General features: G+C 36.9%; 1 protein-coding gene across 1 annotated transcript; it reads left to right on the top strand.

Moving 5' to 3' along the window:
- The first annotated feature begins 519 nt into the window (after nt 1-519).
- LOC140156747 (cyclin-L1-like) lies at nt 520-17,051 on the top strand. The gene is given in 12 exon segments (XM_072179697.1): nt 520-769; nt 3,112-3,186; nt 3,694-3,803; nt 5,313-5,433; nt 6,669-6,733; nt 12,014-12,113; nt 12,569-12,673; nt 13,931-14,178; nt 15,473-15,701; nt 15,703-15,731; nt 15,733-15,887; nt 15,890-17,051. Coding segments are annotated over 12 exon segments (1,542 nt in total). The 5' UTR covers nt 520-556; the 3' UTR covers nt 15,982-17,051.

The raw sequence follows: 17,051 nt of genomic DNA on the forward strand, positions 1-17,051 counted from the left end.
AAATCTATGACTCCCCTCCCCCCTTAGTATATTTGGGACCCACATCCTTCCGAAGAAAATAAATGCCAGCCCCTCAAGCATGCCCTCAAGATACCAACTTCAAAAAACTTCTTTAGACTCTGTCACAAACTGCATGTTGCTGAATCACTGCCGTGCCGGCTGGGATGGAGATTACCGAAAAGTCAGTCACGTGGGCCCTTCGCGGAAATTTAATGACGTCATATTTCAAAGTAAAAGGGTGTTATGAGGTCAGTGAAATATAGTTACACTAGAATTATGTGAAATTGACAAATTGTACATATTTTGACACAAATAACATTAGAACTTTATTTTGCTCTTAAAAATATAGATTTTGAGAACACTGATTTCAATTTTAATATCAATTTATTTGAATATTTGCGGAATGATCGTGAATCACTATGCGGCGTAAACCGGTCCGCAACATCTGCAAAATTTTGCTGGTACCAAGTTATTTTCACACTACTAAATAACTCAATACGAAAAAAAGTAGAGCTGTACTCAACCGAGCACCAGACGTACATTTTGCGTTTGCATCATGGCCGACGAAAAGACAGAAAAGGCCAAAAATCATGTTCAAAAACAGTTTAGTTCGGTAATAATTACTTTAGAAAATTGCACTATTCCGACAGAAAGGTTTTACCCAACACCTTCAGGGCAAGATGGGCTTGATCTGGAGACAGAAACCGATCTCCGCATCCTTGGATGTGAGTTTATTCAGACAGCTGGTATTTTGCTGAAATTGCCACAGGTAAGCTTACAAAATTTACAAAGACTGTTTCAACATATTTTTAGCCTCACATTTATTTCGTTTAAATATCGTTACAGTGCCTCAAATTTACATAGATATATACTTTGTGTTTCTTATTAACGTTTCGATTGATGTACAGCCATTCTTGTTTTCATTGTCTGGTTACTGTTTTGGCCAAATCTAAAATCTTTCTGTTCATGCTGTTTGGGACCTTTAAATTTTGTTTTGATTTATTTAAAAATTATATCATGATCAGGATGATTTGATACACATTTATATGACATCATGTTTTATTTGTTTACGTATTTCAAAAACATAACCTGCTGCTAATATGTGACATGATCAAGGGCCCGGGAATGAGTCACATGTCGACTGGTCGAAAATGAGTTATGTATCTAAAGTAGTAAAGAGGTCATTTAGAGCTTTCAGAAACTGAAAACCCCATGTTGATACGACTTTTCTTTGCAAAGTTACGTCAATTTATCAATCGCTGAAGAGTAATACACACACTGCACATGTCACTTGTATGACCCACCCTAGGACCCCCGGGGGATGTGCGTCATGGTTGGGTCATTTACCAACCAATTAGTGACGCAGGGTACCGTCATTTACTCAATATGTGCATCACAACATACCCCGAGGGGTGCGTCAGTGTCAGTCACTTTACCTAGGTGCGTCAATGGTTAGGTGCATCAGTGTCAGTCAAAATACCTATGAGTCAAATTTGCGTCATGAGGACAGTCATAATCCTTAACATGTGCGTCACAATTTTGACGAGGGGCTCAGTCATTGTCGGCAAATGTCTGTCATTGTTTAGACGCACATGTGGGTCATGGTATAGTTAAATCCGACGCACCTTTGTAAAGTGACTCACCACCCCCGGGGGTCATGGGGTGGGTCATACAAGTGACACGTGTATAAGACAATATAAAACAAAGCCAAGAAATTTTAACACTTTCTTTACCAATATCTCAAAATCAATATTACTAGCGACATCCGACTCATTTCCTTTGATTGTGTCACATATTAGTAGATAAATACATGAAATAATGACTGTTAATATCGTACATGCGAAAGAAAATAAACCTTTGTGGAAAGCCCTGAAAGTTTTATTGACTATCAGTATAGAAAAATATTTAAATTCATGTACATCGTGGAACATTCAACTAAACGCTTGTTACTCGCGACTATTCATGCTAATACACAAGCGTACACGCTACTTCACGCATCCTTATGCGAGTTTATCTGCGTACAACACTCAGCTTACTACGCACAGCCACGCAAAGAGCATGTTCCACGATGTACACGATTTAAATAATTTTTCTATAGTTTACCATTTAACTTTGACTTTCAAATAGCGATCACAACATGACAAAAAAATTAGTGATCGCATCAAAAATGTTACACAAGTATAAGCCCAATCGCCATTCTAACTTCCGGTTTTTGAGAGCAGTTTTGGGACACTTTGACGGTTTGACCTCTGACATATCGGGAAAATTGTAATTATTATATTAATTTTCTTATTATTGTCATAATGTTGGCGATCTTTTCTTTTAGACCACCCGAGTTATATAAGGTTAAAATTACGATTTTACTAAATTAAACTTTCACAACAAGGTTAAACATGTTCTTAGCTATACAAACATACCTTTTATTTAGTCGAACAAGATTTATTTTGTTCCAAAATCCATGTTTTTATTGCAATTTTTGACTTAAAAGAGCTGAATACTAAACCGGTGATACAAACTCCAAAACTTCACAGTAGTACGAAGCGCTTGATGTACGCTTTCGTTTTGACGGTGATTGACGCTTTCAGCGTATCAAGCATTTTTAAGTGCGTTTGACAGTATTTTACTGCATGACGCAATTTTATATTTTATATTCAAGATGGCTTAATTTCTCTAAAACACGATGTATTTTCTTTTAAAAATCCTCATTTCACACATTCTTTGCCACTTTTCACTCATCTGATTTTAAAATTTCAAAATAATCCCATTCAATTACACGGTTGACGATGGAAATTTACTGAATTTAGAGAATGCACGGCTCATACCACCTGTATAAAATGATGCAGTTCGATGGCAAATTTGAATGCACCTTTCATACATGTACCTACATTATTATGTAGAGCAATTCCTCGGTTATGGTTTCTGTTTTTTTAGCTGTACCACATTCCAGAACGCATGTGATGTTTTGAAAATTCTTACCCTGCAGTGACAATTAACCCTTTGGACAGAATTTGAATTTAGATCTGCTAGTTATACAGTCAGAATCAAATGAGGTATTAGGAACTTATCGCAGCTTGTTTTAACAAAATTTATTCTTTTCTTTGTGTTTTCCAGGTTGCTATGGCAACAGGGCAGGTGCTATTCCAAAGATTCTATTATTCCAAGTCTTTCGTCAAGCATAATATGGAAGTAAGTGTATGTACAAATTATTTTATTCCAGTAGTGTTAGTTTTTAAATCTTGATTAAAGTTGATTGACGTACGGTACCAGTGTTTCAAATCGGGAAAATAAACTCAATCTGGGTATTTTGATGATCCGTCACTAGTTTCACCTGAGACAAGAATACGGTACCAACAATGTTGGTATTCTTGTCTCAGGTTTCACAATGTAGTTGTCTAGATATATTTCACCTAGGCCTAGATTTTTCTTTTCAAACTTCTTTTTGTAAATTTGCGAAATGATGGGTGTAACCAAACAGAAGTTGAGTCGCAACAAAGTCATTTACCAAAAAAAACTTACAATTTATCATTAAACTCAAACAATATTTTTATTCTGTAACAAATTAAAAACAGATTTATAAGCAACCACTTGTGCTATATAAATCTAGTACCTTGGCAGGTTTGTTTTTGATTTTTGCACAAAAAAATGTTTGCTTTGTAATTTTTGGTTGTATTTTTCTCTTTTTCACAATTACAGGTTGTTGCAATGGCATGCATCAATTTAGCGTCAAAAATAGAAGAGGCACCTCGTAGAATACGAGATGTCATCAATGTTTTTCACCACATCCGACAAAAGCGAAATGGCAGGTCAGTATACATGATATTTCTATGTGTATCCCTTGTTGTTTTATCTACAGTCAGTCAGTCATGAAATAACCATGAAAAGTTCGCAATGTTTTATTCATAGTCTCACCAATTGAAGAAAAGTAGACCTCAGCAGCATGCTAGGTTGTCAACAACTCCTCAAATCTGTGTACACTTAAAATTTACTTAACCATGGTTTGTATTGTGTGGCATTTGGTCAGTCATTTGGTTAAAATGTGATTGTATACTGTGCATGTAAACTAAGGTAAACCTGTTTGAAGTGTATCATGTCTAAATGAATGATGAGGCTGTGAATTTGTGAGTGTATAAAAGTGTAAGAGAAATAAGCACATCCATGAGTTCATTGCTGCCAGTGTATAAACTGTACACATTGTATAAATGGGATATCTTGTGTTTTTTTGTTTTCAGGGAATTAAATTGTTTTTTGTGATCTTGCTAACTTAATATATAAGATACCAAATTCAGTTAAATACAACTCTCGACATGTTTGCCAGATGTGCAATGAAACCAGTGTGTTACATGTGATACTGTGTTCTAAGTAAAAGCTGATTTTAACCCATTTTATTATTACAATTATCTTTCAACAGTGTTGTCTCATGACTTCCGTCCACACACTCAATCTTCTCTCTGAGTCTCATGGGGCCAAGTTTCCATCTGGTGCCAATGAATGAATCGGCTGGCTGAATGATGAACAGCAAGCGATATTAAAAGTCGACTGGGTGGGAGAAGTGTTTACGAGCATCACATGAGCCAGGAGGATGTCTGAATGTATACCTGAACTACCTCAAGTATTATGAAGTCACTCTCTGGCTCCTCTGCTCGGACTGCATCTTAACCCAGCGCACTCACTTGTAAACGCTGCTTGACACAAATAATGAGGCCAGGCATGGCTTGTCTGCTCTACTCTTTAGAGCAGAGTCTGTTAATTTGAATGGGAAATGTTTAGTGTAACATGTTTCATGCATGTGACTTGCAGTTTTGCTGCAAATTGATTTTGATTTGAGAGCAATTTTTATTTTTGGGGAAAATATAATACATTTAGGAAGTTCAAATGAAATGTAAATGATTCAAGTATGGTAACAAAAAGTCATGATGATAGCACTGCCACTGTTCTCGGAGTAAAAGTAACTTTTTTCAACATGACAAGTTTACTTTGAAGGTAACAATACAGTTTTCACCATTTTAACTCTAGAAGTATTCACATGTACATAATGTTTGCTTAGAATGTTTATGAAAACCAGCTACAGAAAGTAAAACAGTTGGTTTCTTTATCTCAGTCAATAGTTTCTATATTTAGTGTGGTGTGTGAGGAAGGGTAACATCAGTTTTGATTAAAGTGCTACTGACCAAATGCCACCAATACATAATGAAATCATGAATATATAATAGCTTAAATGTCCAAGAACGAATAAATTGACAAAAACCTACAGGAATTTTGGGTTTTTTAATTTGTGTTGCAAAGATTTGTGTTTTTGTTTGTTTATGATACAGGAACCCAGAACCAATGGTGCTAGATGCAAAGTACATCAACATGAAAAACCATGTGATCAAAGCAGAGAGACGAGTGTTAAAAGAGCTAGGTTTCTGCGTACATGTCAAACATCCCCACAAGGTGAGCGATCTTTACATACAGGGGCAAGAAGGTGATGTCACATCGGGAATCTCTTAAAAGCCCCACCTTTATCAGCTTTTTGACAAAAGAAAATGTGAACATTTAGGCACGATAGTACCAAATTTGAATACTTGAAATTTTGAAATCTTTCTTTGAACACTTTCTTTTCAGACAAAACAGAATTTGTGATTTAGAGAGGAACCATTTACATCAGAAAGCAAAATTTCTCTAGTTTTATATTTTGACCTGTTTTATTTGGACACTCATAATTTTCGTAATCCTGAATCTGGAAAATGCAATTCTATGGGTTTTCAATGGATATTTTCATTGAACATTTTCTTTTCAGACAAAACAGAATTTGTGCTCTTTGAGAGAAACCCATTAACATCAGAAAACAAAATTTTCTCAAGTTCTTTTGACATGTTGATCTGCCCCATTCAGTCACACAAACACATTTTTTAAACATTTGTAACTCCTAAATGTGGAAAATGCACTTCCAGGAGTTTCAGTGAACAGTACATATGATCAGTGAACAAAATTAGCAATGGACATTCACATGATATCTGTGGACAAAATAGCAGTGGACAAGGCACATGATCAGTCGACAAAATAGCTTGGCAAAGTCTTGTTTTCTGTTTGAATTGAAAGGTTTAACAAATGTGGAAACCGTATTGAATATTTTGACATCACCACTTGACCCCTGTTGTCTGATAGATAATGTCGCTAACCACTAAATGTTGAACTTCTTTCCCTGTTAAGTTTAATGAATGTTTTTATGCTACTGTTCAATTTTAATTTTGTTTCACAGCACAATTGATAGGATTTGTTAGACTGATTGAAAAATAAGTCAGATTGAAGAATTTTGTGGAAAGATACATAGAAATGTTTCAAGTATACTGATCATCTTTGTAATTCATTATGGGGGTTACATTTTCTTTTTTGACCGGTCAAATTTTCTCGAGCCACATAAGTAAAACAAAAATTACAAAAATAAAAACTAGGCATTTCTCTCCACATGTTCTTCAAATGCGTCGTCTGTTTTGTGCATTATGTCGATCACAAATCTGAACAGGAAAATAAGGAAAGGATCCACTACTTCCATACCCCTGCATTTTGCATTGTGTTTGGAAGAACAAACTCAAGTTGTGTGAACACCTTACTAACCATGTTTTCTTCCCTATTATTTTCTCCTCCTAAAATTGATGTGGTGTTTCACTACCACCCATCCAACACAGATGATAGTGACATACTTACAGTTCTTGGAGTGTGAGCGAAATGCTCAACTCATCCAGACAGCATGGTAGGTATTCATTTTGTGTACTTTGGGGGATAGGGAGTGGGCTTTGATTAAAAGAGAAATACTATTATAAATATAAGATGGATGGTAATCTGAAGACAAGGAGTTCTCATTTGTACACTGATTCAATGTCATTATTATCAGTTTGTGTGGGTTTGTTTAGGCTTTAAAAAAATTTGTTTGGTTGCCCTCAACCGACTCGACCCAAAAAATTGGAAATCTTGGGTCAGGTTTTTTTTTGGGGGGGGGGTTCAATCACCTTTTTAGAAGAAACCTTACATTTGGACAGAATCAAGGACTTATATTTATTATTCACTCATTTTAAAAACAAGAAGTATTTCCATTTAAATCCAGTCCAAGAATACACAATTTTTTACCATAAAATGATCGAGCATTTGTCAATACTAGCCTTTTCAAAATGGAGGAAAAATCAAGGAAGAGTCCATGAAAAAAATGAAAAAAAGGATGATCTACCGACCCTCCAAATTTTTGTCTCGGAAGGACAACCAAACAATTTATTTTTGGCCTTATGAGCAGGTTCAACTCGGATCTGGAGATCAGGTCAGAGCTGGTGTAATTTCACAATATATATCTGGGTGAACAATAAAATTTATATCTGTCACCAAGAAAGAAGTGTATGAATTTGTAAATACTTTATTTCAAGAAATTGCTTATCCACTACTACATGTAGCACATTTGAAAGAAGAAAATCCAGCTTAAGATCCTTGTCAGAAAAGAGTTCACAAAAGGCACTGTAGTACACATTGGTAAATATTCAAGGTTGCCATATAAATTCTGAGGCAATTGATTATGTTGAGAGAATTGATTATGTAGTATTGTATGCAAATGAGTCTGTAGAATTGTTGGTGCATACCGAGTATTATATCCAATATATTATATGTTGTAAAACAATAGTAAAAGGAGCAATGTTTCTGGTACATTTTAAAATAATTTTCAAGAATATGTTATCATCTTGCAGCACTTTGGTTAAATATTGAATCAGATTGCTGTGATTAAGGATGAGTTGGTGAGAAATACTGCAAGGGTGTGAAAATTGCATTTATACTTTGCTGGTTTTGTGAATGTAGAGTTGTGGTAAAATTGTTGTACAATCAATATTCTTGTGTAGGTTGGAGATCAGAATGGCTACAGTAAAGCTCTGTGATAGTCAACCCTTTATCCAACCTTTATAAGAATAATTGTCAAAATGTGCACAGTGTACCCTAATTCCACAGTCACCAGGCTGACATTTCTACAAATGCAATTGTGACATCCTTGGAGGATATTTTCTTGCATATTTCAACATCCTACTCACCAGAATCTGAATTAATAGTTTTATTGAAGATTGAGCAGAATCTCGAGCAAGATGTTGCACAAATATCTAGTCATTTTGGACAGCGATTAATCAATGTGTAGCAGAGACTGTACAATCACGAACAGAGGCTTTAGTTATTTGATAAAACTAACTAGTGTAGTAAGGCTTGTATTAGAATCACTTGGTAACTGTATTTTTTATTCTTTCTTGCCTATAAAGGGCCCTAGGTAAGTAGCCGTTGGGGTAAAACCTAACAGTGCTGTGGAGTGACGTACCCACACACGAATGAACACGTACGTACTTAAGAAGGATTGGTCACACCACCCACCCACTCATCCATCGCCAACCAACGCTGCTCTCATGACAAGGTGCGACTCCTTCGTGATGACTCCTTGTGGAGACAAAAAGGGTTGGCATGGTAACAACATCATCTGCACTACACAGAAGAGACGCCTTACCATACCAAAGATGTATGCATCCAACAGTGTGGTCATCAACAAGACGACAGGATCATCTACCCAGAAGGGTCTTTGCTCTTTTTATTTTTTTAATTGAGCTTTATTGTCATGTCTGTAGTTATATTTATTTGTTGTTTATATTATAACTAGGGCTGTGCATCAATAGTAAATTTTGAATCCAATTCATGTTGTGAAAGTGTTTTGGCCAACTTTCATCAACTTATGACCTTTTCAAGTCAAGATTACAAAATGTCACTCATGCATAACTCTAGTTTGAATCATTCAATATTCTCTTCCATAACAGTTTGATACAAAATGTGAACAAAGATTTGTAGGAATCCTTGGAAGTCCATTTCTGATTTGAAAATTTGTTCAATGGATTTAATATAAATGAAATGGCGACATAAATTTATCACCACCGCTTTATCACCTAGCAAAGCTGGTCACAAGAACATGCGATTTTAAAATTGTGATTTGAAAATATGGTTTCTTTGATATATAATATAATACCCAACGAAGTAGAACGAAAGAGTACCGACACTGCCATGTTTCCATTTTGTCATGGAGGGCAAATAGTGTACCCCATCCGATAATTTCAATACGCAACTGGCAAACTTTGATGAAAAGTGTGTTATTGTTTGCAGTCTGCTTCGCATTGTGCTAAAAGTATGCACTGAGTGCGCATAAATTATATTATTAAAGCTCAAGCTTTAAGATGCAAATTATCATTTGATATCAGGCTCTCAACTCTTGCTGGAATGCCGGTACACCATTTGCCCGTCGTGAGCGACAAACCAAAGTGGCGGATTTACCATAGTGTAACTCTCTGGGTTTAATCTCTGCAGTAATACCTCAACACTTGGGAGACTTTGATTCAAAAATAGTTGCTGATTTTCATTCATGATAACTCAGTTGAATAGATTTTCAAAACTTAATATGGATAATTAATAACTAATAACTAATAGCAGTGTGAAGTGTCAACAAAGGTTTGTATGAAGTCACTTCAAGTGAACTTTTACATCAGCCAAGTGAAACCATAGTAAAAGACGATCAGATTTACTCTTATTGACATAACAAACAATGCTGTGTACACAGTGATGCTTGTGATTTTCTTGTTACTCAGCCCTATCTTTTTCAGGAAGTCACTCCGGTGTTCCTCCTAGACTTGTTGAAGTGAGCGGGCTACTTGACCTTCAGCATGAAGAGTTACGGTGACTAAAACTGGACTGGCCAGTGCAGAATCACTACAACTGTATGGTTACAATACAATTAAGTTGTATTTGACAATGAATGCATGTGCTTGTAATTTGTTTCAAATGTTATTATGATTTGTTTAAATTCAAGAGCTGTTCTACTTTCTGCATGTATCCTAATCTTTGAAGTGAGTGTGAAGCATGTCAATTCTTGACAAGGTCATGTTTGCTTTCAACCTTTCCTGCAGTTATAAGACTTGTCCTTTGTGCAGAGCATGATATCGATTTTCTTTTAGTGTTTTCACCCATGAACTATCAAGCAAAATTATCTTTTGTTTCTGATTATAAGTCACAAATTCTGTTAAATTTGGATGAAATTATTAATGGATTAATTTGTGTCCCTCTCACTTTAATTGCAACAATTTGATCACATGCTACTTAAAGAACTCAGCACTAAAGATGTGGCTTATCTTGCACCCAGAATTTCTTTGTGAAATAGTTCTCTGACTAGTGAATGATAGATCTGCCTTCTGATCTTAAAGTATTTTGTTTTATTAACTCACATTATTGATGTACCAAAAGGTTTACTAACCAAGGCAACAGGTAACCCAGTGTATCCCCTGCTTGCTGCAAAGATGTTCAACATTGGTGTCTTAGTGATTTCATATATTGCCATTACCCATGTGTTTGACAACAATATTGAAAGCAGCCTCCACAAGTCTTGTCTTATAGTTGAAAATTGTGACTAGTTATCTTTGCCCCTCTGCCTCTGATATCGCTCTGTAAGGTAAGTAAATATTGCCTAGCTTGAGGTGGCAACCTCAAAATGCACATTGCCAAATGTGTTTTATTGTTGCAGGTGCGTGTTCGTCAAATTTTGAATTATTATTAGGTTGTCTAAGCTAAACAACCTTATGGAAATGAGTAGATGAACCAGATCTATGAAAGTTTCATCGCTCCAGGGGAATTCTGATCATCCCAAGTTATTTTTTGACACAAAGAGGGATGTTGATTATGGACACAGACAAGGGGATACGCCTGTAAAATCCTTTGTATTTGGAAAACAATACGGTGATTGGAACATGAGGAAAGCTGATGAAGCAGTTTGATAAGTACTGACAAAACACACAATTCTTGAAATTGATTGGATCATTTGTAAAATGACCCAGATATGCATCTGAATTTTACAAAGAAACTTAACACTTGCAGACAGAAATCATGCCCAAAGTTGTAAATGAATGACTTGTTTGCTTACGCTGTATTAACAATCGCATTAGCAAGATTGTGTTAAAGTCTCTTTTACGGAGGTGAACATAGTATATTTTGGTCTAGTTGTTGTTAATGCAACCTTGACATCATGCATCCATTTACATCTGATCCAGTCCTTATTCATGTGTGTACCATGACATTGTGTATTCAGTAGCCCCATATTTTGCAGGGCAGCAAAACAAGAACACTTGAGCCAGGAACTTATGTGCTTGATGAGTCTTGTGACTGAACTGAGATGTTTGCCATGGGATTCTTCTGGATGCGGTGCTGTGAGATGAAATTGGAGATGATTTGATGTTTGGTGAACTACTACATGGTGGCAAGTTGCAACTTTATCAAATGATGCAGGAACTCTGGAAGATACTCATGGAAGAAACTATATTGATCATGCAATGGATTTAAGTGATTGTGTATGGGTGTGGTTGGGTGTGTTGACCACCGTAGGTAATATAAGTGATGTGGTAAAATGTAAGTAGTTAGGGACTTCACAGAGGTGACTCAGGTGAGCATAACCTGGTAATACTAAGTAGCTAACTTTAAACTATTAAAACAAGATTAGTGCTCAATGAAACAAAACTATCACTCTTGATATTTATAACCTGAGATGGGGTTCCTGGGTCACAAACTCCAAAGCATCAAATTGTGGGATTACCCAAAAAGAATAGGGACATGTGACACTTTGCCATAGGCTAAGTCTACAAGCGATTGGACTTGCAGTTGCCATAATGGATTTGCAATCTAAACAGCTGGGAACCCCAGACCTCGGATGCATGTCACAAGTTGCTTCTTAGGATTAAAATTCTTTGTAGTTTTGAATATTGTGCCGTATGGTTTAAGTGGTATCAAACATTTAGCATGTATCACAGATTTATGGTGACATTACAATGAAACTCCTTGTCTTCAGCATACCTACCATGATATTGAGAAACTTAAAATTAATTAAATAGAATTAACTTGTCATTAACAAATCTTAACTATCATAATTTGAACATAATGTAAGAAAGTATTTTCAACAGTATGTTTTGTTTATTTTATGTTTCCATCACAGGAACTACATGAATGATAGCCTGAAAACTGATGTGTTTGTACGCTTTCCACCGGAAACGATAGCCTGCGCATGTATCTACCTTACAGCAAGACAACTAGAGGTAAGAAAATTATGCAAATTAAATGATATACCAAGATGTTGCAAATTGAGTTCCATCTTTATCACCTGCATATTAAATATCAGAATAAGTCAGAATTTTACTCACGTTTTTGATGTTTCATCTTCCGTGCACAAAAATTCTGGACTTGTGCAACATAATCTGATATATTTGATTTAATTATATCAGTCCTGATGAACTTATTCAAAGAAAAAAAATGTGCATGTTAAGCCTATGCGACAATACTCAATTTGAGGTATGCACGTATATAGGAAGAAGAAGAATATCATCTGCATAGTCGGCTGTGTAAATTTCTGCCTTCAACTTGTCCTTAGATAGTTAATAGATAAAGTTTGTGTAAAAGCGTTTACAGCTCAGACGCTGGTGAGAATCTCTTGGTTGTTTCAAGAATCCTGTTTATTGGAACATTTGATTATTGACTTTGCTCTTTTTTTCAGATTGCACTACCAAGCAACCCACCATGGTATGGTCTGATGGGAGCCAGCACGGATGAACTAGAAGACATTGCACTAACCATACTAAGACTGTATACAAGACCAAAGGTAGGTTTCCTCAATTGATTTACAAAAACAAAGTGTCCAGGAGGTGCTACTACTACTACTATATGCAAAATATCTAGTTCTTGATTATGGAAGCCAACTTGGGTCGAGCGTACTGTGCAAAGACCACACGCTTAATGCACAAACGCAGTTTTTGAGAATTGGCCAATCAGGTTTTAAATACAGTTGTCGCTAGTCAAGCTTCGGTCATGTAGGTCGTGTGATCGTGTTATTCCACGAAAAGTATTTTGACGCAGATCATGATCCTCTCATGATCAAGAATTGGATATTTTGCCTATAGTCTTAGCTAGCATGTCATTCAGAGATGCCACTTCTTCTTCCTATATATGTGCATACCTCAAATTGAGTATTGTCGCACAGGCTTTACGTGCACAGTTTTTTGGGGTTTTTTTACCTATGCACGATCCTGGAACCTAGGAACTTTTCCTGATTTATCAGGAATTCCTGATTTTTGCCAATTTTAGACATAAATTCAGGATTTTTTGGCAATGAATGAGTGGCTACGCTTTGCAACTTCCTGATTCTTTTCAACAAGCAAGTGGCATCTCTGGTCATTGTCATGGCCTGTCATTCTGGACAGGAGTTGACAGATGCTAAATTGTTTATAGCTGTTTAACGATCCTTGCATATCGTTATGAATTCGGCAGATGGCCGAATCCGGATTCGGCTTTTGGTAAATTCATTTTACACATACATTACCTTTGAATTTGAGAACAAGGAATCAATACTTTACCTATAGAGGGCAGCATATCAACATTTTAACGGTTATCGTCGTTGACCGTACTGCAATGCACCGTTAGCTAAACCTGTATGCCGCCTCTTTTGAATACCTACTATGCTGTTATCATCTGATCTCCGTTAAAAAATTGATATACTGCCTACGTACAGCATTGATCCCTTGTTCTCAAATTCAAAAGTAATGCATGCGTAAAATGAATTTACCAAAAGCCGAATCCAGATTCGGCTGTCTGCCGAATTCATAACAATATATATTCAGATTCTAAATTGTTTATAGCTGTTTAACGATCCTTGCATTATTTGTGTCTGTTATCATCTTAGACCCTGCTAGTGGAGTTTGTGCTGATTGACTTTCCAACATTACATTGCTAAGGGAGTGCTTGAACAGATGTGGGTTAGAAAAGTTCACAGGGGTTGCATAATTAGAGGAGAGCGCTAATTAGGACAAATTTGATGCACTATTCAAACTAAACATGCGTCGTTGTTTTCCTCCCTCTCCAGAAATCATATGAGGAATTGGACAAGATTGTTGAGAAACGAAGATCAGCTATGCAGGAACTCAAGGTGAAAGGCAAAGGTCAACCTGAAGTAGCCAGCATGGGTGGTACACCAAATAACTTCTCTCCCCACTCATCCAGACCAAATTCACCAAAGCCTACTACCGAGTCGCCTCTCCTAACCAAAGCTGCCAACAAGTTGAAAGAAGAGCCAAAATCAACAGGATCAGGGAATAGCACTAAGAGTTCAAGGTATGACAGCATTCAAGTATACAAATATTGACTGCTATGAGGGCATGGTTAAAATTATAGGCCAGCGGTGACCTCAAAACCATGACTATGCCCCGAGGCGTAGCCGAGGGCTTATAATATCAACTTGGGCCTATAATTTTAACCATGCCCCTCATAGCAGTCAATATTTGTTTTATATACCAAATCTTAAGATTCTTGTCATCTGTTTGGTTAAAAGCATCGATTTTGGGAAGAGAAATTAATAGTTTCAATGCGAACGGCACCAGATTACAATCTGCATTTCTGCGTAATTATAGCTGCGTGAAAACATTAACGGGTGCGCACTATCATTTTACGCTGGGAACGCGTAGTTTGATCGTGACGCACGTGACCGGTCCATAGTTCATTTCCATGGACCGGTCCATAGTTCATTTTGCGGGCATAGTTAATTCAATGACTGCACTTTCAACCAATCAGATGACAGGAATCTATATATGAGGTATATAATTGGTTTTATGTAAGGATTTTTCAAGGAAAACCCTTACGTTGGTTACATACTTTTTGCCGCTGAGCGGTGTGACGCTTCATCATGCCGCTTGCACTTTTCTAAAAGTGGAGCGGGACAGCCAATGTTGCCGCTCAGCATCGCCAAAATCCTATCTTGTTCTCATACGTCGGAGCGGCACCGCTCCCAAGTTGAATTGAACTTGAGCTATAAAGCGGTGGAGTGATTGATATATCGGCTTGCCGCTGGTCACCGCTAGCGTTTCTGGTGCGACTGCGCAGTGAAGCAAAATTGGCGGCAAGTGCAGGAAAGTATGAAACCAGCATTTATATGCAGGCTATTCATGATTTGCATGTCACTTGCATCAGTTGGTAGGTTTATCCACATTCAGTGGCGGCCAATGTAACGTTTATATGTGCGTGTCATATTAAAACCTCGCCTCATTCGCAGGAATTCATGCAGGGTACAACAAACTTGTGGTCATATGCATTGGATGCCAGTTGGTTCTTAAAATGCAACAAGACAGCTGACAACTGTCCTTAATTTGCAGGATTGGACATTTAAATGAACTCATCAGATAATGTGCTTGTTCAAAGTGTTCTAAAGAATGCACCAAGCTGAAAAATAAAGTATTCCACCCCAGAAGTTTGATTGGATTGAATCAGAACCTGAATGATTGATAAATATGATGAAAACAAATGTAGGATATGTATAGGACACATTGCTCTTCTTGCTGTCTAACTTTTTTATCTTTTCCATTTCTTGCTGTCTAACTTAACCAATTTTGTTATCTTTTTATTTTTTCCACAGAGACAGGAATGGACATTCAAAGAACAAACACCGGCAAGGTGGTGGCAGCCACTCCGACTCGGATATTCAAAGTATCAGTCCAAGCCCGCGACGCTCCCACAGTCGGAGTCGTTCACGTTCAGACCACAGATCGTCGCGCGGATCAAGTACCAGCAGAAGTCGTTCGCGGTCTCGTAGCTACTCCTCGCACGATGATAATTCCTATTCTGGACACTCAAAACACAGGCGTAAAAGATGATCACAAAAGGAGAACTGGTAATAAGAACAAAGGTGGCAGAATGCGAACGCAAACGCTCCTTTTCACGGAGTAGAAGTGTATCACGCTCTAGAAGCCGTTCACCACCTAGAAGGCATAAGCACCGATATAGCCCGTACAGGGATAATCGGAAGGGTAAACTGAGATCAAGGTCAAGATCTGGGAGCGTTCACACAAAGTGCCTAAAAGAGACTCAGGGAGGAGAAGAAGCAGGAGTAGGAGCCATTCCAAAGATGGAAGGAGGCGAAGGTGACCGCAGATGAAAAAATTGATTGATGGCATGTTTTTTATAAGCCCAACTATGTATTATCCTTTTTTGTATCAGTAAAAACTTAACATTGCTGAACAATTTGTTTCATTGATTATTTGTTTCAGTTTTGATTTTCTGATTTAATGTCTAAATATGATTTTCTGGTTGAATTTCATCAAAATTTGTATCATATAATTAGTTTGATTTATTATTAACATTATCATTTCAGATGCCTTAAATATGTTGTGTATGATAAAAATGACTATTAATATCCTGCAATGGAGATTATCACAAAGTTTATTTCCCTCCTTCATCTGCCCCATTTGGTTGTTTTTAATGCAGCTATTGCATGTAATATCGGACTTAAAATTTGTCAGCTGTGAGCCTTTATCATGTTTTATAATATTTATTATCTGTCAACTTGCTTTTGTAAATACAAAAAGTTGTTCACAAAATGTTTCTACAGTGGCTTTGCTTTCCAACTGACTGTGCCCACAGTACACTACTTGTGGCACTTTAAATTCATGGGGCCAGTATTTAAGTGGAATAACTTAGTGGATGGCCTCAAAACCCAACCACAAATTGACTGCCAGGCAGCACCATAGCAGAACTGACAGTTAAATATTTGCATCATGTTCCAAACAATAGAAACCAGCTCAATTGCAGGTTTAACCCATCTTTGAAGCCAGTTGAAAATCCATTTTTTTTCCAAATTTTGTGGCTCTTGGTAGAACTTTTGCCAAATGGATGGAAAAAGAACATGAAAAAACTTTATGACAGTAGTAGAATTGACAGCCCTTCAAATTAGGGTTGGTGGAACTTATGCAATACCTCAATCAATTATAGCCATATTCCATTACAAAGTTGAATTTAAGGTTAGATAGTCCAGAAGTAGATCATATTGACTGCTTAGTCCCAGAAGTGGGTAAGTGCAATAGCTGCCCTGTGAACATTTGGCATTTTAAACACAGTATATTGTACTCATTCACACATGGCTGCTATTGCACATACCCACTTCTGGCACTGAGCAGTTGATATGTGAGAATCAAATAATGATTCCGACAACATTCCTT

This window comes from Amphiura filiformis, chromosome 7 (assembly GCF_039555335.1).
Source record: "Amphiura filiformis chromosome 7, Afil_fr2py, whole genome shotgun sequence".
Classification (NCBI taxonomy): Eukaryota; Metazoa; Echinodermata; class Ophiuroidea; order Amphilepidida; family Amphiuridae; genus Amphiura; species Amphiura filiformis.